Genomic DNA, 26,485 nt, shown 5'->3' on the forward strand with positions numbered 1-26,485 from the left:
TTTCAAAAAGATTTTATTTATTTGAGAGGCAGAATTACACAGAAAGGTGCTTCTATCCACTGGTTCACTCCCCAAATGGCTGCAACGACCAGAACTGGGCCAATCTGAAGCCAGGACCAGGAGCTTCTTCCAGGTCTCCCATGCGGGTGCAGGGGCCCAGGCACTTGGGCCATCTTCATCTTCCATTGCTTTCTCAGTCCATAATCAGAGAGCTGGATAGGAAGTAGAGCAGCTGGAACATGAACCGGCACCCATATGGGATGCTGGCGCTACAGGTGGAGGCTTAGCCTACTACGCCACAGCACCAGCCCCTAGCTGTATTTTTTATGCAATCTGATAAAAGCTCTTAGATATATATTAAGGACAATGGATAACTATATGAGGAAGAATTGTTCTGGCTCCTGTTTGGAGTGGTGTGGAGAGAAAAGGAGGGCTATGGAGAGCTCTGTGATATGGGTACTAAAGAACTTAATGTGTAAAGATCAAGTTATTCTAAAATAAATCAGCATATACATAGGTAAAAAGGTGCAATGTGTATTTTCAGAAAGCAACGTATAGCTTTATAATGTAATACAAATTATACAAGTAGACAAATATTTTAAAAGTAATTCCTGCTGTGTACTGTTTCTGTTTTTCTCCCTACACAAAACACCCCTCTTCTCACAGGACTATCATATACTGTATTTTTCATAATTGTTTGTATTTTCATCTGCTAAACCACAAAAATCACAGTGTAAGTATGAAGGAAATTATTTCTGGAGACAGTGTTTTGAATCTCATCTCAGTTCTACTTATTTAGATGATTCCCTTATCTGTAAAATATTTTAATTCAGTAAGTATTCACCGAGTGTATCTCTAGATAAGAAACTATTCTAGGTGCTTGGGATGTACCAGTGTGCACAGCAAATGTCCCTGCTCCTGTCTACAGGAGGAAGACAGATAAAAATGTTGAGTAAATTAGAAATGCTATGTTAGGAGATTAATGCCATGGGAAAAACACAGCCAGGGAAAGGAAGGCCAAGTGCAGTGAGGACTACAAGTTTAAACAGGGAAGTCACAGTAGGCCTCATCAAGAAGGCAATAGAATTACAAATGAAGAAACTGGGCAGGTCACGTGGTGCAGTGAGTTAATCCCTGGGATGGAGTCCTGGCTACTTTGGTTTTAATCCGGTTTCTGGTTTATATACCAGGGAGACAACAGATGATGGCTGAAGTACCTGAGTCTCTACCACCCATGTGGGAGACCCAGGCTCAGTTCCTGGATTTGGTCTGGCCCAGCCCTGGCTGTTGCAGGCATTTGGAGTGAACTGGTGGATGGAGATCCTGTCTCTTTCAGTCTGCCTTGAAAATAAATAAGTAAAACTTTTTAAAAATGAAGGAATGTTAGGAAAGCCCATTCCAGGCTGAGACAATCAATATAAAGGCCTTCTGGCAGAAACACGTAGAGTATGTTCCACAAAGCCAGTGCAGCCAGATCACAGAGAATAACACAGAGAGTAGAAGAAGAGGGGTTCAAGAGGTGAATGGGGAAAGGCAGGAGAACAGATCAGGAAGTACATGTGGGTCACTTATGAGCTTTGATTTAAACTTCACTGGAGGATTTATAAAGCAGCAACTTTCTTAAGTTGACTAGTAAAAGCATCACTCTGGCTACTGTGGCATGACCACTCTGTTGGAGTCAAGAACTGGAATTAGAGAGACTTAGTCCAGTATACTGATCTAAATCCTGAGGAAGATGGTGAGATGAGCAAGGTGGCAGCAGTAGAAATGCAGAGAAGCAACTGGATTCTTGGTATATTTTGATATAGAGGCAACAAAATTTCCTAAAAGAATAAAAGATGGACTCCATGCTTTTGGCATCAGCCACTGGTTAAGACTGAATCGTCATCACTTCGGCTGTGAACGGTTACGTGTGGAGCACAATTGGGTGGAAGATCAGGCGTCCTGTCTGGCACCTGAATCTTGAGATGTCTTCAAAACACCAAACGGAGAGGCTGCAGCTCAAGGTGTGAGCTAGATACACAAATCTGGAGTCATCGGCAGATAGCATTTAAAAGCTCTCAGATTACCAAGGCAGTGAATCAGACAAAAGAAAAAAGCCAAGCTCAGAATACAATTACCTCACAGGGTTATTTCTTAAATAAACTGGGTTTATAGCAGTGCATACATAGTATACACAAGTAAACCCTTCACTATAATACTACTGTTATTCCTGGAAGATGTCAGACCCATTTTTAGAGATGTCATTTTGAAATGCCACCCTCAGTTTCTTCATTTGTATATCAGAGCAAATACACACTCCTGCTACACTGTTGTGAGACTAAAATGAAGCTAATGAGTGTAAAGTGCCTAGCAGAGCAATCAGGTTTTTTCCCCCTGTAAATTTCCAATTTATAAATCAAATACATATATATGTATGAATACATACACATATATGTTTTATATATGTATGTATATACACCCATATATGTTATATATGTATACATACATATATATGTTTTATATATATATATATTAAACAATTTCCCCATTACAGCTGTTAGAAATGATGGTCACGGGCTGGCGCTGTGGCTCTGTTGTTAATCCTCCACCTGCGGTGCCAGCATCCTATGTGGGCACCAGATTCTAGTCCCGGTTGCTCCTCTTCCAGTCCAGCTCTCTGCTGTGGCCCAGGAGGGCAGTGGAGGATGGCCCAAGTACTTGGGCCCTGCACCCACATGGGAGACCAGGAAGAAGCACCTGGTTCCTGGCTTCAGATCAGCGCAGCGCCAGCCATAGTAGCCATTTGGGGAGTGAACCAATGGAAGAAGCCCTTTCTCTCTGTCTCTCTCACTGTAACTCTGTCAAATAAATTTAAAAAAAAAGAAAGAAAGAAAGAAATGATGGTCACAAACACTCTAATACACAATGAATTATTATTGTTGAATGTGCCATAATAACAATGTTATAGCCCAGTTCTCTTTTTTTAATTCAAGAGGGAAGTTGGGGGTGGGGAGAGGGAAAAGAAGAGAGAGGGAGAGGGTTGGAGAGGGAGAGAGGGGGAGAGGGGGAGAGAGAAGGAGAGAGAGGGAGAGGGAGAGAGGGAAAGGGAGGGAGAGGGAGAGGGTTGGAGAGGGAGAGAGGGGGAGAGGGGGACGGAGAAACAGGTTCCCTCATCCACTGGTTCACTCCCTAAATGTCTGCAACAGTCAGAACTGGAAGCCAGTATCCAGAAACTCATTCCAGTCTGCCGCATCATGTGGCAGCTACCCAACTGCTTGGGCCATCACCTGCTGCCTCCCAGGATCTGCACTGGCAGAAACCTACAATCAGGAGCTGTGAACTCAAGCCAGGAACCCTTTATGGGAGGTAGGCATCTCTGGTAACTTAGCTGGTAAGCCAAACACTCGCCCCTCAGTCTCAGTCTTTAGAAAAGATGGTCAGGAGCACAAGTGGGTGAGGCGAGATGCTTGGTGCACTGGCACACTCCCTGTGGTCTTATTCAACACGTCCATCACTCTAAGACAGACACACCTACCTTCAAATAGCTATAAGATGTAAAATAGATATCCTCAATTCATGCAAATGAAATCAAAGCCCAGAGTTATGTAATTTATTACACACATCAAGTGAAGAACAAGTCTGGCTGGAGGCAGCACGGCCCTCATCTGAGACAGACCAGCACAGTGCTGCTGTGACCCTGTCTCCAAGGCTACTCTGATGGAGACTGACCCCTCTTGGGCGCCAGGTCCTTCATGTTTCCAGTGATTGCCTTCACCTCTATGAGGACACTTATTTTTTTTTCTCTTTCTCTATCCTCCTCCTAACCCTACTTGACTAACATACATTTTTTTTTTTTTTGACAGGCAGAGTGGACAGTGAGAGAGAGACAGAGAGAAAGGTCTTCCTTTGCCGTTGGTTCACCCTCCAGTAGCCGCCGCGGCCGGCGCGCTGCGGCCGGTGCACTGCGCTGATCCGATGGCAGGAGCCAGGAGCCAGGTGCTTTTCCTAGTCTCCCATGGGGTGCAGGGCCCAAGCACCTGGGCCATCCTCCACTGCACTCCCTGGCCACAGCAGAGGGCTGGCCTGGAAGAGGGGCAACCGGGACAGAATCCGGCGCCCCGACCGGGACTAGAACCTGGTGTGCCGGCGCTGCAAGGCGGAGGATTAGCCTAGTGAGCCGTGGCGCCGGCCCTAACATACATTTAAGACAGTATATCTTCGGATCTATCTAGCACTATATAGATGCACAAAAAACACTTACTGAACACATGAATGAAGGCACTATCTCTACATTTGAACCATAAACAGCACCTAAATCAAGAGGTAACTAAAAGTTTTTAAATTGTTTTATTTGATATAATTTATATAATGAAAGTTAATACAAAAAGCTAATATCTCATTGACAATAATTCTAAATCACTACTGCATGACCCAAGGTACCTGAACTTCTCCACGCCGTCTCTTCTCAAATGCCAGCCTTTCTTCCTCCGCCCTCTGTTCCCATTGCAGTTTCTCTAGTTGTTGAGTCATTATAGCTACTTTCCTCCTCACTTGTTCCTTAAGTTCTTTATAACGTTCCAGCTATACAGACAGCATTAAAACACCATTAACACACTTATAAAGCACAAGAGGAAATTCTTTGTATGATATCCTATAGTAGCATGTAAGTAATTTTATAAAATGTTCATAGAAGTAAGATCATAATTAGCCTTTTATCTAGGTAAATTAATGTAAATATGAAAATATATAAAATTGTGGAGATAGAGCAACAAAGTGTTCTAAACAAATGCTATAATCAGATCTTTGTCAGAACATCTCAAAAAAGAATACAGAGAAAATGGTGTGTTTTTTTCTACTTACACAGTCATAATTATTTTGTATACAGTGTAAGGTTATAATAAAATTAATGAAAAAATACAAATTTAGTTAAGAAAATGGAAACAGTTACTTTTTTGGGTATCTATATTGATAATTCAATCTTCTATACTAATCTGGATATTAATTCATTAATAGCCATTTTCAATCACTTCACATAATCAACTTCTCTCCTGTCAAGTGATTATGTGTCTGACTTTTAAGGTTTTATGTTGTGAAACAAAATGATTACCTTAAAAATAGCAACTTTTATTTCAGAATGATACCATGTAAATGCTACTGAAGTATTTCTGGGACTTAAATTAACTCAGAAATGTTATAATAGCATCATTTTGTAAAGGAACAATAACCTCAATCTAAAGATTAAATCTGGGTTGTGAGAACATGTTGAAAATTTAAATTCTCAAAATTGACATTCTGTGGATAATCTTTTAAAAGAGAGGTCATACTTTACATTTTTTCTAATTAAAGGGAAAAGCTGAAATTGAAGCAAAATATTTCCCGTATGTTGACTTTTTCACCTGACTGGCTTCTAGTTCAATGTCTCTCCCTTTACGTAAGATTTCTTCCTCGATCTGTTTTTCAAAACTTTTCCATGCCCCATCTAAGTCAGCCAGCTCTGTCTCCAGGGCTCTTAGATCGTCCTGCTGCTTGGAGCACTGTTTTTCACTGTCCTGTATTGACTTCTTAGCCATGTCTGCCTTCTTGAGGTGGTGAGAAGTGTTCTCTTTGGCTTTAATGTACTGAGGTCTCTTCTGATTCAAAAGTGCTTCAAGAGATCTGAAAAGGAAAAAAAGTTAACTTTGAAGGAGGGGAGTACAGGAATGCTCTTTATTATCTTGATAATTTTTCCCTGTATCTAAAAGTATTCCAAAGGTAAAAGCTTACTTCGATAGTAAAAAATCTTCCAAAGAATCACTTACAGTTTTATTTTTTCTAATGATCTATATAAAGCCAAACTGTTAGTAATGCCTATTTTTTTTAAAAATAAAACTCACTTTAATTCTTTTTCTGTTTGTTGTAGTTGTCTACTTAGCATCCCATGCTCCTTTTTCTTGGCTTTAACTATGTTTTCATGATGAGAGAGAGACTCTTTTGTGACACTCAAATCCCTATTCACATGCTCCAACTCAGTGGTCAGAAAATGAATTTTTTTCTCATTGTGGTATAGTTGGAAAAGCTGCAGTTGGATTTTGTTTATTCTCAGTTCTTCAAGGAGACTTTGGTAACGTTCTGCCTATAAAACAGCACAATTCATCAGCAGTGAAAAGGAGTATAGTTAAGCTGACCTTAAACTCAACTATTGTACCAACAAAAAGTCTCTAATAATTTTTATGTCACTAAGCAACAATATTTTTACCAAAAGTACTATTATTCACAGAGGGTTTTTGGATACACATCTACAAACTAGTAAACCAGGAAATGATTTTACACTCAGTGATATGGTGGTAAGAACGACGAAGTGGCATCTGCTAATCTAATCCTATTTCTGCCTTGACCTCTGAGTCTGACCAGCCCGTTAATATTTCTGACATCAGGTTTCGTGTTTGCAAACTGAAGGAAGAGCACTATGTGATTTATAATGCCCTCAGCAATTTTACATGTAGTGGTGCCAGGTAAAATTCCCGCTAAAGGAATTTACCTTTCTACCAGTAGAACAGCTCGTAGGAAGAATTTCCTCAATACCTGTATTATTAATAAAGACATAATAGAACGAGCTGCCTCAAGAGGAGTGCTCCTGATCAACAACAACGTAGTCCCAAGTAACAGGCAAACAACCATGTCCAAGGATGTTATAGAAATGGTCAGGAAGTCTGACTGTTCAGAAACTGTCCATGTAACACTTGAAGTCCTAAAATTCTTCCATCTTCTGGTTCATTCCCTAAATGGCCATAATGGCCAGGGTCAGGCCAGGATGAAGGCAGGAGGCTGGAGTTCCACCTGGGTCTCCCATGGGTGGCATAGGCCCATGTATGTGAGCCATCTTCCATTGCTTTCCTGGACACCTTAGCAGGGAATTGGATTGGAAGTGGAGCAGCCAGGACTTGAACTGGCTTTCTGATACATCAGTGTTGCAAGCAGCGGCTTAGCCAGGGACACAGGTCCCTTAAGTCCCGAAATTCAGTGAACTATTTCAAAACATTGTGACTATTAGATCCTGACTTAGGCTGCAGCCATTCCTTCCCACTAACAACACCAAGGATATATATACATATTCAAAACGATGAAGAAACACAGAAACATCACTAATAAGGGAGATATTCTCTTTATTTATTGCTTCAAATATTTATTGTTTACTATGTGCTGGCAATAAGGTGAACAAGGAAGATAGTTCCTGCTATTATAGTTTGAATCTCAGTTACACTAATCAGGCAGAGGAGAAGGCAGTTAGAATAAACAAGCAAACAAATAATAATATAATTTCATACAGCAATATGTTAAAAAATAGAATAATGACAGTACATGGTAATATGATAGTACATGATGGAGCTAATTTAGAATGGGGGTATGGACAGCAAAGGCCTAAGGAAATGGCTTGGACAAAAAAACCACTTTGAGTAAAAGAGCACCAGCCATACAAAAATCAGGCATAGCTTTCTAGGCCGAGGAAACTGCGAAAGCCCCAGGACAGAGGAGAGAACTTAGTGTGTTCAATGAACAACAAAGGTTGTAGTGGAGAAGAGGAAGCTAAAAGTCAGAGCCGTTAACGGGCCAGATCACCAGGGCAATGGAAGCACCAGCATCAAAGTTTCACACAAGGGAAAGAGGCTTTGATCTGTATTTGAAAAGGATTGCTCTAAAAGCCAACAACTACCAACCACAGACAAGACATCTGCTAGGGCCAAAGAAGGGCGTTCACAGAGTACGCCTTGGCCTCCTAGGAGTCCCCAAGACCTCTGCAGGGAGTTCCCATGGGCAAAGCTATTTTTCACAATACTAAGGTCTGTTGCTCTCTTCAGGGTGTTGACATTTGCACTGATGGTGTGAAAGCCAGTGGTGGTAAAGCTGCGAGGCCTCAGCGTCAGTATGCTTCAGTGCAGAAGTATTTACCAGAGTCCGGCTGTCACTGTTAAGCCAGACATTAAGATTATAAAAATGCAAAACAATGCCACTCTTCTAACTAATTTGTTTTGGAAAATACAGTTATTTTTCTTTTTTCTTAAGACTTATTTTCATTATTATTACTTTTTTTTTGACAGGCAGAGTTAGACAGTGAGAGAGAGAGAGAGACAGAAAGAAAGGTCTTTCTTTTTTCCGTTGGTTCACCCCCCAAATGGCCTCTACGGCCCGATCTGAAGCCAGGAGCCAGGGTCTTTCCCCTGGTCTCCCATGCGGGTGCAGGGCCCAAGGACCTGGGCCATACTCCACTGCACTCCTGGGCCACAGCAGAGAGCTGGACTGGAAGAGGAGCAACCGGGACAGAACCCAGCGCCCCAACCTGGACTAGAACCCGATGTGCTGGCGCCACAGGTGGAGGATTAGCCTAGTGAGCCGCGGCGCCAGCCCATTATTATTAATTTTGAAAGGCAGAGAGAGAGAGAAAGAGAGAGAGCACGAGATAGGTCTTCCATCTGCTGGTTCACTCCCCAAATGGCTGCAACAGTCAGCACTGGGCCAGACCAGAGCTAGGAGCCAGGAGCTTCCTCTGGGTCTCCTGAGTGGATAAAGGGGCTCAAGGACTTAGGCCATCCTCTTCTGTTTTCCCAGAAGCACCAGGAGGGAACTGGATTGGAAGTAGAGGAGTCAAGACACCACAGGCAGCAGCTTAACCCACTATGCCACATCACCAGCCCCAGTTATTTTTCTTTTTTAAAAATTTGTGAGTTCAGAGAGCTCCCATCCACTAGTTGACCCCTCAAATGCTTACAATGGCTGGGGACAGACACAGGATCTGGGGGTGCAAACAGGTCTCCAAAATGGATGATGAGAACTCAACTACGTGAGTAATTTCCACAGTCTCCCAGGATCTGCACTGGCAGGAAGCTGGAATCTGAGCCTGGAACTGGACCCAGGCATTCTGATTGGAATGCGGGCATCTTAAAAGCTAGGCTTGGGGCCAGCACTGTGGCACAGAGGGTTAAAGCCCTGGCTTGAAGCGCTGGCATCCCAGATGGGTGCTGGTTCTAGCCCCAGCTGCTCCTCTTCCCATCCAGCTCTCTGTTATGGCCTGGGAAAGCAGTGGAAGATGGCCCAAGTCCTTGGGCCCCTGCACCCACATGGGAGACCCAGAAGAAACTCCTGGCTCCTGGCTTTGGATCAGTGCAGCTCCGGCCATTGTGGCCATCTGGGGAGTTAACCAGCAGGTAGAAGGCCTCTCTCTCTGTCTCTACCTCTCTCTGTAACTCTGTCTTTCACATACCCGCCCCCCAAAAAAAGCTAGGCTTAAATGCCCATTCTTGGAAAATGTAGCTATTTTTCATAAAAATGTTATTTATGTTAATATGTGATGAGTTTAATGGCTGTTTTTACATGGATCATTAAAATATATTTTTGAATTTAAGTTTTAATTGCAAATGTAATATTGATAGACATAACCCATATGAGCAAAACATTTTTTAGTTCCTCAATAATTTTCTTGAAAGATTTATTTTATTTATTTGAAAGAGTTACAGAGAAAGTAGACAGAGAGAGAGAGCTTCCATCCACTGGTTCACTCCCCCAAATGGCTGTAACCGCTGGAGCTGAACCAATCCAGAGCCAGGAGCTTCCTCCAGGTCTCCCACGTGGGTACAGGGGCCCAAGAACTTGCGCCATCTTCTACTGCTTTCCCAGGCCATAGCAGAGAGCTGGATTGGAAGTAGAGCAGCCGGGGCTGGAATTGGCCCCCATATGGGATGCGGGTGCTACAGGCTGGGGCCCTTAACCCACTGCACCACAGCGCCGGCTCCCAGGTCCTCAGTAATTTTTAAGAGGGCAGGGGGAATCAAGATCTAAATGTCTGAGCCCCTCTGGCAGATAAGACACAGACCCTTCAAAACTTGTTTTCGGTAGGGAAAACCAGACATTTTTGTAGTTAAGCACATTTTGCATATTTGAGAATACAAATGGTTGGAGATACATGAAAAATTTACCTTTAATGAACAGCATGGCTTATTTGTCTTATGTGACTAATAGAAGCCTCCAGCTACCGATTCTAACAGGAAGTTGTTAATGGGTTATCGTCCTCAGGACACCTTACCTCTTCTTTCTCTAGTTTTGCATGTTTGCGCTCTGCAGCTACATTTTTTTTCTTATTAAAATTAAACTGTGCATCCTCTTCAGCTTTTTGTAACTTTCTTTTCTTTTCCTCATATTCTCTTATAAGCTCTCCTGACGTGCTGATTTCCTCAAAAAACTGTGTTCTTTCTTTGGGCTTTTTCATTGAAATACACTCTACAGTTCCCTTTGGAAAACAATAAAGCATATCAACAGGTAAAATGTAGTCATGTATTTGGAAAACCATGAATCAATTAAACTACAACAGCTACTTACCTGAAAAACAAGACAGTTCCGTGCTTTGACTATGATGCCTATCCTTTCCAACTCTGCTGTATAGGCAGAACGACTCACAGGATCATCATTAAAACGGAATTCTGAACATGTCCCTAAAATAGAACAAAGACTGTTACAGGAAACATGTGTCAGAAGTATCTCTAGTAACAAAATTATTTTTCCTATAGAAATGGCCAGTTATACAATAATAAACATGTTAATAAATATAATCAATCAAATATTGAGTATCTATGGTGTGCCAAGGACTGTTCCATAGCAGTGAACCAAATAGAAAAGTCTCTGATCTCAAGGAACATATATCCTAGTCAGAGAGACTCAAAATTGATATGCAAGTAAAATAAATCGGGGTGAGAAAGTGGTTAACTATTAAGGAGTAAAAAAGGACTGGGAAGGAGGAATGTAAATGTCTTTGTAAGAGAAAAACATACTGTAATATTTTTTTTTGACAGGCAGAGTGGACAGTGAGAGAGAGAGACAGAGAGAAAGGTCTTTCTTTTTTCCGTTGGTTCACTCCACAATGGCCGCTGCAGCCGGCGCACTGCGGCTGGTGCACCGCATTGATCCGAAGCCAGGAGCCAGGTTCTTCTCCTGGTCTCCCATGTGGGCGCAGGGCCCAAGCACCTGGGCCATCCTCCACTGCCTTCCCGGGCCACAGCAGAGAGCTGGACTGGAAAAATATACTGTAATTTTTAATAGGACAGGCAAGGAAATTCTTGCCGAGATGGACCCTTTTGAGTTAAAAATCCAAAAAAGTGGAAAAACTAGTCAACGAATATATCAGTGATAAAATGGTAAAATATTTAAATTACATAATAAGGTACAAGTACCTAGTAAGTATTTCTAAATTATCTATGCTTGAATTTGGGGGCAATCGATAAGACAGTATTTATACATTAGAAATGTTTTAGACCAGAATGAAAACAGTAACAAAAAAACCCCAAAACGCCTATTCACAGAGACTCTAAAAATTATAGCATAGGACAAACAAAATATATATAAACAAAAATATATAAATAACTTTCAATCTTATTCAGGAAACCAAAAATTCTTGAGTAAGTCACATAATACAAATTAAAACATTTCACTCAAGTTGCTTTTTTAAAGCAACTTAAAGGTAGAGATAACTGTCTATATACAAGTCAAAATACGCAAATCATCGCTAAGAAAGCAGAAAAAACATACAGACGCTCAGGAAGAATTTTTATGACTTTTCTGTATTTGAGGTAGGCTCCTTCCTTGATCTTAACCAAATGGCCAGATACAAAATTGACAGCAGGGTTAAGTTTAAACATAAAATGATTACTTAAGGAAGAATATTGGAGGATCAAACAGGTTCTACTACTTGCTTATGAGATTTGCTATCCAAGAGAAAAAAAGAACCAGTGGAATAATAAATTATACACTTCAAAGAAAAAACAGACAACCTAACTTAGGGCTTGAAAAAATCAAATAACTCATAGCATAAAGTCTACAAATAAATAAGTAAATAAATAAACAAACCTCGAATACTCCTTGCGAATGTCTTCTCTTCTCCACTGTCCTCCACATACACAATTTTTACACTTGCAGTAGAAGAAACAGGTTTTCCAATATGTGCTCCATGAATGAGTTCCTGAATGTTTTTCACTCTTAAATTAGCTGTCTTCTCTCCCATTACAAAACTAAGTGCATCCATTATATTAGACTTCCCTAAAAAAAAGAGAGTAAAAGAAGTTATTCATTCTTAATGCCAAAAGGCCTTCCCAGAGCCCCAGAAACCAGGCTGACAATGGAAGCAAAACACAGCCAGTACACATTTAAATAACCCACTCCATCTTGTCAATGTTTAAAATCAAGTGACTGAAAACTTTTAGATAAATCACTTATTTGTTCTTGGCAGCTGTGCATAGCATTAAGAGGTCTAAATATAAGGATATAAATACATGGATCTAAACTGCATCTCTCTCCTGAGGGCATTACCCATGGCAAATCGTTTACTCTGAATTTGTTACCCCCATTTTATAAATAGGAAAACTGTCATCTAAAGCATTAGTGCAGCACCAACTCCTCTCACATTTAGAAGATGGCTAACTAAGTCCAGGATCTTCCTAGAGACTAAAATAAGACTGAGAAATTCAAGATTAGAATGAGATGGTGCTACAGAAGTTATATTGCAGGCGTAAATCCTTTGAAAAAGTTCAGCTTACCAGGTTGGCTGGTATCTACTTTGGATTTGAATTTTCAGAGGTTTTCTACCATTCCCTGATAGGAATGGCTCATTGGGGTGAATACTGCGACACAGTAGGTTAAGCTTCCACTGGCAATGCCCACATCCCATACTGGAGTGTCTGTTAGAGTCCTGGATCCTTCATTTCCCATCCAACTTCCCACAAATGCACACCCTGGGAGGCAGATGATGGCTCAACTACTTGGGTGGCTGCCACCCACATGGAGACTAGATGGGAGTTCTGGGTCCTGGTTTTAGCTTGGCCCAGCTCTGCTGTTGCAGGCATTTGGGGGATGAACCAGTGGATGGAAAATCAATTTCTCACTCTGCAGTTTAAGTGGATGAAAATAAATATATATTAAAGGAATGGTTCACTGTGCCTAAACTATTATGCAAACAATGTGATTCATGCTGAGCATTGCTAGGAAAAGCAGCCTGAGATTTAAGGTTGAGTTAGGCAGGGGTGCCTATGTGATCATCTCAAAAAAACAAACAAACAAAAAAAAAAAACAAAACACACACACACAACAACAAAACAAAACAAAACAAAACAAAAAACCCCTGGACACAAAGTCATCAGTGAGGTTCCCTGGAAGGTCATATTTCACATTGTGAGCTGGCTGCTGGAAGAACTGCGTGTATGTACTCCAATGTGTGAGAGAACTCCTAGAACTTCTGTGGACTGCCACCTCACACTTCACCCCATGCATGTTTTACCTTGCTGAGTCCTCCTAGCATCATCAAACCTGGTATAATCTTGGGGATCCCCAACTCCAAATCTGTCATCCAATCAGGAACCAGCACTTTGCTCCAAGACAGTTTCCAAGGTGTGGATCAATACAGATACTACTATTCCTACTTAATGTTTTTCCTTTTTCCATATTCCTTCTGCCATACCCAAAAACTATTTTACTTTTCAGTGCCAGAAAAGGGGAAATAACAAAGAAAGAATATTGTCAGTCAATAGGAATATGGCTTGGTTCTGGAGGTTTAGGATCTTCCTAAAAACAAAACATGGTAAAATGCTGCAAATTTATTTAGCTGAGTCTTATTTATTTAACTGATAGGTAAGAACTGATAGGTAAGAAATGTGGCATTTCTGGACTAATTGCTCTTCTGTATACTGAAAGCTACTATAAGGCAGTACACATAGAATAAAATTATTAAGTCTGAGAGTAATAAACAGAAATTCTATTTGAGCAATATATCTTTATTTAAAGTCTGCCAAAAATTGGGGCCGACGCCGTGGTGCAGTAGGTTAATCCTCCACCTGCTGCACCGGCATCCCATGTGGGTGCCAGTTCTAGTCCCAGCTCCTCCTCTTCTAATCTAGCTCTCTGCTATGGCCTGGGAAAGCAGTGGAAGATGGCCCAAATCCTTGGGCCCCTGCACCCACATGGGAGACCTGGAAAAAGCTCCTGGCTCCTGGCTTCAGCCTGAATCAGGTCCAGCCCTAGATTTTGCAGCCATTTGGAGAATGAAGAATGGAAGCACCAGGAGATGGAGATCTCCAACTCTGTGTTTCAAATAAACAAATCTTTAAAAACATAATCAAACAATAGCACATTGTAATAAGTATCATGAGGAGACAAACTAGAAATGAAATAAGGTAAGTAGGGGTAACCCGGTGCTGTGGTGCAGCAGGTTAAAGCCCTGGCCTGCAGTGCCAACATCCCATATGGGTGTTGGTTCTAGTTCCGGCTGCTCCACTTCTGATCCAGCTCTCTGCTATGATCTGGAAAGCAGTAGAAGATGGCCCAAGTCCTTGGGCCCCTGCACCCAGGTGGGAGACCTGGAGGAAACTCCTGGCTCCTGGCTTTGGATTAGCTCAGCTCCAGCCGTTGTGGCCATTTAGGGAGTGAATCAGCAGATGGAAGACCTCTCTCTCTGTATCTACGTCTCTGTGTAATTCTTTCAAATAAATAAAATAAAGCTTAAAAAAAAAAAAGAAAGAAGGTAAGTAGGAGAGGCAAAGTCGGATAAGATGGTCAGGAAATATTAACTACCTTGCCTGCCTGCCAGTTAGTATGAGCTTAATAAACATCTATTGAAAAAAATGAATGAATGAAAGCAAGAATAAACAACGTCAAGTTTTCTCTTTTTTATTTATTTATTTTACTTGAAAGTCAGATTTACAGAGAGAGAAGGAGAGGCCTCCAGAGAGAGGTCCTCCATCCGCTGGTTCATTCCCCAGTTGGCTACAACAGCTGGTGCCTGCGCCTATCCGAATCCAGGAGCTTCTTCCAGGTCTCTCACTGGGTACAGGGGCCCAAGGACTTGCACCATCTTCCACAGCCCTCCCAGGCAATAGCAGAGAGCTAGATCGGAAGTGGAGCAGCCAAGACATGAACCGGCGCCTATGTGGGATGCCAGCACCACAGGCGGTGGCCTTACCTGTTACCCCACAGCGCCAGCCCCCAAAGTCAAATTTTCTAACAGCCATTTTGAGGACCTCTGCTGTAAATAATTTTAAGCCAACATCAGGAAAATGATTCTGGAAGTTCTCTATTAGGATATTATCACTTGAAAAAGATGAACCAACTAGCCAAAACTATAAAAATATCATTATCATTTTTTAAAGATTTTATTTATTTACTTGAACATCAGAGTTATACAGAGAGAGAAGGAGAGGCAGAGAGAGAGATAGAGAGGCAGAGAGGGAGAGAGACCTTCCATCCACTGGTTCACTTCCCATTTCGCCACAATGGCCGGATCTGTGCTGATCCGAAGAGCCAGGAGCCAGGAGCCAGGAGCCAGGAGCTTCATCCAGGTCTCCCACATGGGTGCAGGGGCCCAAGCACTTGGGCCATTTTCTACTGCTTTCCCAGATCATAGCAGAGAGCTGGACTGGAAGTGGAGCAGCCAGATCTCGACTCGGCGCCCACATGGTATGCTGGCACTGCAGACAACGGCCTAACCCACTACACCACAGCGCCGGCCCCCATTATCATTTTCTAAGTCCCTTTTTATTTTTTAAAAGATTTATTTATTTGAAAGAGTTACAGAGAGTGGGAGGGAGGGAAGGGAGGGGGAGGGGAAGAGACGGGGAGGGGAAGAGACAGGGAGGGGGAGAGATGGGGAGGGGAAGAGAGAGGACGGGAAGGCACTTCCATTTGTTGGTTCACTCTTCAGATGGCCACAGGGTCCAGGGTTGGGCCAGGCCAAAGCCAGGAGCTTTATCCAGGTCTCCCATGTGGGTATCAGGGGCCCAAACACTTGGGCTATCTTCCACTGCTTTTCCCAGGCCATTAGCAGGGAGTTAGATCATAAGTAGAGCTGCTGGAACACAAACTGGAACCCATATGGGGTACTGTCACAAAGCACAATGCTAGCCCTCAGAGTCCCTTTTTTAAAAAACTCATTTTTGCTTCTTTACTGTACTTAGAAGGCAGAGAGAAGAGAGAGAGAGAGAGAATGAATATGAATCTTATCTACTTGTTCTCTCCCCAAATGCCCGCTACAGCTGGGGCTGGGCCAGCCCAAAGTCAACAGCTGGGACCACCATCCAGCTCTCCACAGGGATAGCAGGGCCCAACCCCTGGAGCCATCACCCTCCAAGGCCCTTTGGATTCCGCCTCCACTCCTCCCACTCTCCTCCTTCACCGTCTGTCTGCTGCGTAAGTCATCCTTCCTTGCTGAACTCTTCGACCTCTGACTTCTGATCCTCCCGAATTCACTGACTCTACATTTTCTGAATAATCACCCGTCAGGCGTGGAGTCACGCGTGCTAAGTGCCAGATAATCAAACTTTTAGGAAGCAGGTACATTTCCTAAGAGACCAGTTTTTCCTGCAAACGAGATTCACAGCAATCAATCAGAAAAGGCCCAGTCTACCTGAGTCAGCACAATGAAGAAGTTACTTTAACTCTTACAAGAAAAATGACCTGCAGTGAAGTGATGTTAACCGATCTGCTTTCCCACTGTTTTTACTTGTTCCCACCTAAACAAAACCAACCATCCTGTAATGTCCAGATCATTCAAGAGAATGAGAATGAGATGTAAGCTCATCTTAGGATCACAAATAAAAGCTAGTTAGATCTTTAAACTAAATTAGTTATAATTTCCTTCTGACTCTTTGATTTAGAGTGGTGATCACAGTGGGGGTTGTGATCAAGTTTTGATGAACCTCATATTGCAAAAAATCCTATGAGATGGGTATTTCAAACAACTGAGATTCTAAATGATGTCTGATTCCCAAGCCTATGCTATTTCTACCAAAAGCAGGAAACTGCAACACACTACAGTTCAGCCCCGAGATAAAATGAACAAGGCACTGCAGAAGCAGGTGCAGGCGCTCGGGACCGGAGGCTCCAGTAACTCTGATCTAGGTTTTAAACGTTACTAGAAGTCTGCAGCAGGGGAAAAGAGAACAGCTTGGTCTTCTACAAAGGATGGAGAGAACACGGTACCACTCCTGGGAAGGCAAGGAGGTGGACATCGGTAAAGCAGAGCATGGAAGGGTGGGGACAGCGGGGAAGTATGGCCAGGATCACAACATCCTACATCAGAGGAGAGACCTTCATGCTGACGACTATGTGAAGCTGTGAAGCCACCACTGGACTTTAGGATTAACTTTTTCAAATATGTTTTATAAAGATTTAGGTTTCTGAGATAATAACCCAAGTGAAAAATGAGCAAAAGACACAGTAAAGGCAATTCAGACAAGAACATAAAAAGGTCCTTCAAAACATGGAAAAATGTTAAAACATTCATAATAAGAGAAATGCAAATTAATACTATATTACCAAGGCTGGTGCTGTGGTGTAGTGGGTAAAGCCACTGCCTGTAGTGGTGGCATCCAATATGGGCGCCAGTTCATCTCCTAGCTGCTCCACTTTCAATCCAGCTCTCTATTATGGCCTGGGAAAGCAGTAGAAGATGGCTCAAGTCCTTGGCCCCTGAACCCATGTGGGAGATTTGAAGAAGCTCCAGGCTCCTGGCTTCGGATCAGCACAGCTCCAGCCATTGCAGCCAACAGGGGAGTGAACCAGTGGATGGAAGATCGATCTCTCTCTCTGCCTCTCCTCTCTCTGTGTAACTCTTTCAAATAAATAAATAAATATTGGGCAAAGAAATAAATAAATATTTATATTTATAAATAGAAATTTATAAGTTTATTTATAATAAATATTAGGCAAATAAATATTTATTTGAAAGAGTTACACAGAGAGAGAGGCAGAGAGAGAGAGAGAGAGAGAGATCTTCCATCCGATGGTTCACGCCCCAATTGGCCTCAATGGCTGAGGCTGCACCAATCCGAAGCCAGGAGCTTCTTGCGGGTCTCCTACGTGGGTGCAGGGGCCCAAGGACTTGGGCCATCTTCTACTGCTTTTCCAGGCCACAGCAGAGAGCTGGATCGGAAGTGGAGCAGTCGGGTCTCGAACTGGCGACCATATGGGATGCTAGCGCTTCAGGCCAGAGCGTTAACTTGCTGCGTCACAGTGCCGGCCCCAATAAATAAGATCTTTTTAAAAAATACTGTATTGGCCGGCGCCGCGGCTCACTAGGCTAATCCTCCGCCTAGCGGCGCCGGCACACCGGGTTCTAGTCCCGGTTGGGGCGCCGGATTCTGTCCCGGTTGCCCCTCTTCCAGGCCAGCTCTCTGCTGTGGCCCGGGAGTGCGGTGGAGGATGGCCCAGGTGCTTGGGCCCTGCACCCCATGGGAGACCAGGAAAAGCACCTGGCTCCTGGCTCCTGCCATCGGATCAGCACGGTGCGCCGGCCGCAGCACACCAGCCGCGGCGGCCATTGGAGGGTGAACCAACGGCAAGGGAGGACCTTTCTCTCTGTCTCTCTGTCTCACTGTCCACTCTGCCTGTCAAAAAATTAAAAAAAAAAAAAATACTGTATTACCACTTCTCACCAAACTAGCAAAAATCCTGAATTTGAAAACATTCTTTTGGTGAAGCAGAAAAGAGACAGGTCCTTCTGTACATTCTGGTGGGAATATAAAATGATGCAACTACTATGGAGGAAAAACTGGCAGTAGTTAACAAAATTACACACTGGTTACATTCCGAATCCGAAATTCCACCTTTAGGAATCTAGGTCACTGACACATGTGCACACGTCAAATACACAACGATACCACTCATTAGATGGTTTTAAAAAATTTTGTGGCAGTGTTGTGGCACAGTGGGCTAAGTGGCCACTTGGGACACCTACATCCCATACTGGAGTGTGGTTCTGAGTCTCAGCTATAGCTCCCTCTGAAATGTCCTAGGGAGCAGAAGATAATGGCTTCAGTTCCTGCTCGGACATGGGAGACCCAGGTGGAGTTCCTGGCTCCTGGCTTCAGCTTGGTCCAGACAGCAATTGCGGTCATTTGGGGAATGAATCAGTGGATGGAAGGTCCAATCTCTCTCCCTGCCTCTCCATTTCTGTCATTCTTCCTTTCAAGTAAGTAAATCTTGATACTTACAATATCTCTATCAAGATAACAGAGCTCCAGTTGGATTTGCTGGATGCGGAACACTGCAGGAGGATGAAGAAGGGAAAACCAGCTCTGGGTCTTTGTTCCCAAACTTTCCTCCCCGTGAGGGAACCCTGTCAGGCTGTACCCTGTCAAAGGTGCTCACTAAACTTTCAAAGTTCCTTCTGGGAGCCTTCTGTGGGCAGTGCGGGGAGGAGCGGGAGGGCTAGAGACAGCCCACAGCTCATTCTTCCAATCCTTGTAACCCCTCTTCAGCCCTCTCCCACCTTTGGAACTAGCCCCCTTGTAAATAAATCTGCCTCAGATTGTCCTAATTTGAGAGCACCTGCTACCTGTTTCCTGTCAGGACACTGACTGACATAGGTGTAGAAGCAAGATTTCTGTTTAACTTTCTATGGTTTTGACCTTTAAATTGTGTGTATCCATTGCTTATTCTTTTTTTTTTTTTTTTGACAGGAAGAGTGGAGAGAGAGAGAGAAAGAGAGAGACAGAGAGAAAGGTCTTCCTTTTCTGTTGGTTTACACCCCAAGTGGCTGCTATGGCCTGCGCGCTGCGCCGATCCAAAGCCAGGAGCCAGGTGCTTCCTCCTGGTCTCCCATGGGGTGCAGGGCCCAAGGACCTGGGCCATCCTCCACTGTACTTCCTGGGCCACAGCAGAGAGCTAGACTGGAAGAGGAGCAACCGGGACAGAATCTGGCACCCCGACCAGGACTAGAACCCGGGGTGCCGGCACCGCAGACAGAGGATTAGCCTAGTGAGCCGTGGCGCCGGCCATGTTTATTCTTTAAAATGCCAGCTCTCTGCTGTGGCCAGGGAGTGCAGTGGAGGATGGCCCAAGTACTTGGGCCCTGCACCCCTTGGGAGACCAGGAGAAGTACCTGGCTCCTGCCATCAGATCAGCGCGGTGCGCCGGCCACAGTGTGCCTGCCGCAGCGGCCATTGGAGGGTGAACCAATGGCAAAGGAAGACTTTTCTCTCTGTCTCTCTCTCTCACTGTCCACTCTGTCAAACAACAACAACAACAACAACAACAACAATTTTTTTAAATCCTATAATTTAAAATCCTGTAAATGAAATAAATCAGAAATAAGTGAATTTAATATTAAATCGGTAACAGCCATAGCAAGGGACTTTGGATCAAGATGACTAGATCCAATGAAAAGATAACTATCACCACCCTCATCCAGAGTTAAACCTTAGCATAACTAACTATAAAACAACCAGGCAGGATGTGATTAGTGCAACAGTATCAGCTATAATGGAGTATAGCCAGAAATGTATAATCTATCAACTCTAAATAATAATGTGTCACTTAACAGGGATGTTTTGAAAATTGTGTCATTAGGCAGTTTTGTCACTGTGTGAACATCACAGACTATACTTGACACAAAACTATATAGTGTAGTTTACCACAGGGCTGGTGCCATGGCTCACTTAGCTAATCCTCCGCCTGCGGTGCTGGCATTCCATATGGGCGCTGGGTTCTAGTCCTGGCTGCTCCTCTTCCAGTCCAGCTCTCTGCTGTGGCCCAGGAAGGCAGTGGAGGATGGCCCTAGCGCTTGGGCCCCTGCACCTGCATGGGAGACCAGGAAGAGGCACCTGGCTCCTGGCTTCGGATGGGCACAGCACTGGCCATGGTGGCCATTTGGGGAGTGAACCAACGAAAAGAAGACCTTTCTCTTTCTCTCTCACAATCTAATTCTATCTGCCAAATAAATAAAATAGTGTAGTTTACCACACATTTGGTAAACTATATGACATGGCTTATTGCTCCTAGGTCTATGAACAAAAACACACACACACACACACACACACACAAACACACGATTAAATCAAGAATGGCAGAAAATGATGCAATCAAGAGGTATGATAGGCATGAGATGGATAAGGCTACTACCAAGGTAACACGGCATACTGTTGTACATTTGTTTTTTTAACAAGTAGGATGACTACCTGACAGGCACCACATCATAAGGCAGTGGGACATTTTCAGCTCCATTTTAATCTTATAAGACCATCACTGCATATTCAGCCTATCAACCACAAGTGTCAGTTATATGGCCCATGCCTCCTACCTTCCAATTCACAAAAATATATGGGATAGAGGAACAAACTAAATGACACCATAGGAAGCAACTAGATGAATCTAAATGTTCTGTAAGAAAACTTTCCCCATTTTTCAACATTTTTTTATAAGATATATTTATTTATTTGAAAGTCAGAGTTACACAGAGAGGGAAGGGAGAGGAAGAATCTTCCATCCATTGGTGCAGTCCTCAAATGGCCGCAACGGCCAGTGCTTTGCTGATCCGAAGCCAGGAGCCAGGAGCTTCATCCAGGTCTCCCATGCGTGTGCAGGGCCCCAAGGACTTGGGCATCTTCTACGGCTTTCCAAGGCCATAGCAGGGAGCTGGATCAGAAGTGGAGCAGCTGGGTCTTGAACCGGCGTCCACATGGACTGCTGGAACTGCAGGTGGCAGCCTTACCCACTACGCCACAGTGCCAGTCCCTCAACATGTTACAGATAAACGGATTGTGCTATCTGGGATGGGGAATATCTGGCCCACAGTCCATGTATGGCCAGCAAAATCATTTGGTCTGGCCCTGCCAAGGTGACTGCATGTGGGACACAAAATCCAATATATCTATAGCCTTCTAATTTTTCAGCTGATAATTTTGTACGGCCCATGAATGTTAAACATACAAAAAAGCCTTTGGTAGAAAAAGATTCCCCATCCCTGTACAGAGACTGAATGGATGTAACAATACACAATATGTGGCTCTGGGTTGGCGCATGGTTTGCTAAAAGAACATTTTGTCAGCTGAGGAAATCTGAATTTGAGTTATGCATCAGATGAAGTGAATGTTTACCAAAAAAGATGAAGATAACTGCCCTCAAACAGTAAGTTAGAAAACAGTATGTACTATATTTCATGTTTTAAGTTTATACAGAAAAGCTTCTATAAAGCTATGTCCCAACATATTAAAGTAACTATGAATTCTGAATATTTTTACTTGATTTTTATTATTTGACAGAGTTATAGACAGTGAGAGAGAGAGACAGAAAGAATGGTCTTCCTTCCGTTGGTTCACTCCCCAAATGGCTGCCATGGACGGTGCTGCACCGATCCGAAGCCAGGAGCCAGGTGCCTCTTCCTGGTCTTCCATGGGGTGCAAGGCCCAAGCACTTGGGCAATCCTCCACTGCCTTTCCAGGCCACAGCAGAGAGCTGGACTGGAAGAGGAGCAACCAGGACTAGAACCTGGAGCCCCTATGGGACGCCAGCGCTGCAGGCGGAGGATTAACCAAGTGAGCCACGGCACTGGCCCCTACTTGATTATTTTCTAACTTTTTATAATGTATATATAAAGCTTTTGTAATAACAAATTTTAAAAAATTCAGCCATTATGGATGATGTAATAGAGAATTAGGAAAACACAGGGGAAAAGATCACCTGATAATCATGTCATCTTAAATTTGGTAAAGTATCTTTTACCATCAAGAAAATAAAAAAAAAAAACTCTTTCTTATAAGAATAAATAAAGATGAGTCTTTACTTGGAGTAGCCTGGCACACAAATTTAAAGTATTCAGGGTAAGACTGAAGGTCGAGAATGCAGCTAAGAGGTTCCTGCATTAATTCAGGAAGAAATGATGAGTCTGAAATAAAGTGAATACAGTGGGAATACAGAGAAGAAACAGAATTATTGAGGAGGCAGAACTGGAATGACTGCTAACAGACTGGCTGTGATAGAAATTGTAAAGGATGAAGAAAACCATCAAGGTGGCAGTCATGAAACCCCAGGAGAAAAGTATTCTAAGTTTAAGGACTAGTAAATGCTGACTTTGAAATGAAAATGAATTTGGTTTATGTAAGGAAGGCAAAAATAAAACAAAAAGCAATTATGGCACAAGCATGGTAAATGTAGCATAAGAGGGTATTGGACCACAAAAATATGCAGGGACCAGGTCATAAAGGGCGTTGTGGATCACAGTAAGAAATAAGCATTTTATTCTATGTGAAGGGGAAGCCGCTGAAGAGTTTTAAACTAGGGTGTGTTCAAATTTATAGATTTACATTTAACATTTGTTCTGGCTGCTATAAGAACAGATTGAGAGACAAGAATGAAAGCAGAGACATCAGTTAGGAGGTTACAGCAGTAGTTGAAATCAGCGTCCTAGCAGTTCTGACGATGTTACAGTAATGGAGAAAGCCAAGATGCTACTGGACTCAGGATGCAGAGGTAAAGCCACAGAATATACAGACTACTGGATGAGTGACACGGCGTACAGAAGAGGAAGGATGGGCATTTAACACAGGGTGAAGCCACCACTGAGACACCACACCCCATATCCAAGTGCCTGCTTCATGAGTCCTGGCTCCTCCACCATCCAGATTCCTGCCCATGTGCAACCTGGGAGGTGACAGATATTGCTCAAGTGCTTGGACACTCGGGAGCTCCAGGCTCCTGGCTTTGGCTGTAGCTGGCTGTGTGCATTTGGGGAGTGAACCTGCACTTGGAAGATCTACCTCTAAGCCTTCCAAATAAAATTAAAATAAATATGTAAATAAAAAGAATCAAATATTACTCATGGGCTTCTGGTCTGTAAAACTGAGTAAATGGGGGCCTGTGCTGCAGGCTAAGTCTCCGCCTGCAGCGCCAGCATCCCATATGAACACAGGTTCATGTCCCAGCTGCTCCTTTTCCAATTCAGCTCTCTGCTATGGCCTGGGAAAGCAGTGGAGGATGGCACAAGTCCTTGGGTCCCTGTACCCACATGGGAGACCTGGAAGAAGCTCCTGGCTCCTGGCTTTGGACTGGCCCAGCTCCAGCTGTTGTGGCCATTTGGAGAGTGAACCAGCAGATGGAAGACCTTTCTGTCTTCCTCTGTCGTAACTCTATCTCATAAATAAATTTACATTTTTTTTAAATGAGTGATTAGCGCCCCCTACTGTCCTGGTAAAGACCTATGAAGTAACAGGTTTATTTTTTTTGGTAAAGGTAGAGGAGAGGAAATGAACAACTCTTAGAGTCCAGGGGCCGGCACTGTGGCGTAGCGGGTAAAGCTGCTGCCTGCAGTGCTGGCATCCCATACGGGTGCCGGTTCAAGTCCTGGCTGTTTCACTTCTGATCCAGCTCTCTGCTGTGGCCTGGGAAAGCAGTACAAGATGGCCCAAGTCCTTGGGCCCCTGCACCCACATGGGAGACCTGAAAGAAGCTCCTGGCTCTGGATTGGCACAGCTCTGGCCGTTGCGGCCATTTAGGGAGTGAACCAGCGGATGGAAGACCTCTCTCTCTGTCTCCACCTCTCACTGTCTGTAACTCTACCTCTCAAATAAATAAATAATCTTAAAAAAATAAAATGAAAAGCCAAACAACACTTTGTGAAACTTTAAACAAAGAAAATAAATCACAAGGAGGCACGAGTGGGAGAAGCTATCCGGGAAGGTTGTCTAGAGGAGACAGCATTTGAGTTGGGCTCAAAGCATGAAGAATATTTGTTCTCAGATTTGTCAAAGACTATTTGTGGCACAGCCCTGGGCAGAATGTAGAGCCTGTCCAGGAAGGGGGTTTAAGGTTGGAATCCTGTTGCAGAGTGAGGAGTACTGAACTGAACCTTCTGAGAAGAAAAGTTAGACTCCGGGGGATTTTCAGCAGCAGCACACCGTAGGCAGGCCCCACTTGTGCTTTGCTTCCTGTCTCCTCAGCTCCCGCACGGTTATCATCTTTCTCTTTTGAATCATCACTTTCTCGCTCACTGAATAATCTTAGTTGGCATAAACACATGCATAATTAATGCTTAGAAAGCAATCTTGGGACTTGCTCGTGGAAATCGAGTACAGCACAGCGTTAATTGTAGAGTTTAGCAGCAAACACACTGATGCTTAATACAGAAGTCTCAGCTTTCCTATGCGACTATTTCATAATGAAGTTCTTGGGTAAAAAAAAAAAAAATCCCCTGCACTTGCAGAGCTTCAAGGGGGAGAGATGGGTGACAAAAACGTTTACGGAATGCTAGAAAGGAGTCCATCTAAGGAAGCCCTGGTGGGGAACAGGCAGCACTGGCAGTGTTGTTAAACAGTGAGGGGAGGGCACGTGCCGAGGGACATGGTGGGTCACTTTCCAGCTCTCAGTCCTTGAAACACTTGACTCTGGACTATTTTTTTTAAGATCTATTTATTTATTTGAAAGGCAGAATTACAAAGAGACAGAGAGAGAGAGGAAGGGGAGAGGCCCATATAGGATGCCGGCACCACAGGCGGAGGATTAACCTACTGCGCCACAGCGCCGGCCCCTGGCCTTTCATTTTAATTAGCGTGTTATTATTATTATTTTTTTTGCATTCTATATACCCTAGGAACAGGGCTTAATCTTTGTCTCCTGCATATACACACACATATATATGCAATTTTGCTAAATCCAACTAAATGGAAAATATTAAAACTGAAAATTTTCCTCTACCCACAACAAACTAAAAACAAATGGAAAGATGCTGAATTTTGGTTGGTGTAACAAGAAGAAATTATTACAAAAAGAATGGCCACAGCTGGCATTTGTCCTAGATTACACTGCTGGTTGGGATACTCACACCCCGTCAGGGTGCCTGGGTTCGAGTCCTGACCGATACTGATTCCAACTTCCTGTTAATGCACACCCTGGGGGCAGCAGTGACGGTTAAAGCACCTGGGTCTCCCAACTACATGGAGACCTGGCTTCCACCCAGCCCGGCTGTGAGGGCATCTGGGAAGTGAGCCAGTGGGGAGGAGCTCTGTCTCTTCATCTCCCTCCTAGCTCCATCTCTTCAATAAAAACACAATTTTAAAAAGAATGACCAACTAAATTATGGTGAGAAATGATTAGCTTAATGTCTATTTAAAAGCGCCAGTAATTCTGAGACCAAAATAAATAAATAAAACCCACCAAATCTGACAGGTCCTCGAGTAGAGTGTCGCTAACTTAGACTGAGGCCGGTGTTGCGCAGAGGAATCACGGCCGCGAGCAGAGCCGGAGGCGAAGGCGGGAGAGCGGCCCCGACCCCAGCCTTGGGACGCCTGCTCCCAGGGACTGTCTCTGGCGCGGGGAGACGTCCTAAGCTCTGCTTCTGGAACGCCAGTCACATCTGTCCTAATGCACCTGCCCAGGTATCGCTTTTACAAGCGTAGTGGATCCAGCAACTGTGGGGAGTGTGTCCTAAGTCCCGTGGGCTGTTTAAACCCACCAGTGCTGTAAGGGCTAAGGGGTGAGCTGATGGACCTCCAGACACTGTAGACACGTGGGCTGCGCTCAGGTCTCAGGGAGCGGCTGCCGCGAGCCGGCGGCTGCCGCTGGTGCCCTGCTCTGACGGAGGGCGCTCCCCCGCCCCGGGGTCCGTCACGCTAGGAGGCAACAGAAATCCCAGCAGTTCCACTGTGAGTCTAGGCCCGCACGCGCTTCACCTTCTGGTCACCCCACGCTAACTGCCCAGTGTGAGCCGCGCACGGAGGCGCACGTGACT

General features: G+C 43.9%; 1 protein-coding gene across 4 annotated transcripts in view; it reads right to left on the reverse strand.

Moving 5' to 3' along the window:
- Nucleotides 1-26,485, reverse strand: part of SMC1B (structural maintenance of chromosomes 1B) — a 79,556-nt gene that overhangs the window by 50,395 nt on the left and 2,676 nt on the right. For 3 of the 4 annotated variants that reach the window (XM_070053033.2, XM_070053032.2, XM_070053030.2), the window contains exons 2-7: nucleotides 11,851-12,039; nucleotides 10,330-10,442; nucleotides 10,037-10,240; nucleotides 5,856-6,094; nucleotides 5,379-5,637; nucleotides 4,423-4,563 (exon numbers count right to left, since the gene is read on the reverse strand). In XM_070053033.2, coding sequence (XP_069909134.2) covers nucleotides 4,423-4,563; nucleotides 5,379-5,637; nucleotides 5,856-6,094; nucleotides 10,037-10,240; nucleotides 10,330-10,442; nucleotides 11,851-12,039 — 1,145 coding nt within the window. The remainder of the gene's footprint in view (nucleotides 1-4,422; nucleotides 4,564-5,378; nucleotides 5,638-5,855; nucleotides 6,095-10,036; nucleotides 10,241-10,329; nucleotides 10,443-11,850; nucleotides 12,040-26,485) is intronic. The other variant, XM_089307730.1, reaches the window with a different exon arrangement.

This window comes from Oryctolagus cuniculus, chromosome 11 (assembly GCF_051225735.1).
Source record: "Oryctolagus cuniculus isolate XC-2025 breed Fujian yellow rabbit chromosome 11, ASM5122573v1, whole genome shotgun sequence".
NCBI lineage: Eukaryota > Metazoa > Chordata > Mammalia > Lagomorpha > Leporidae > Oryctolagus > Oryctolagus cuniculus.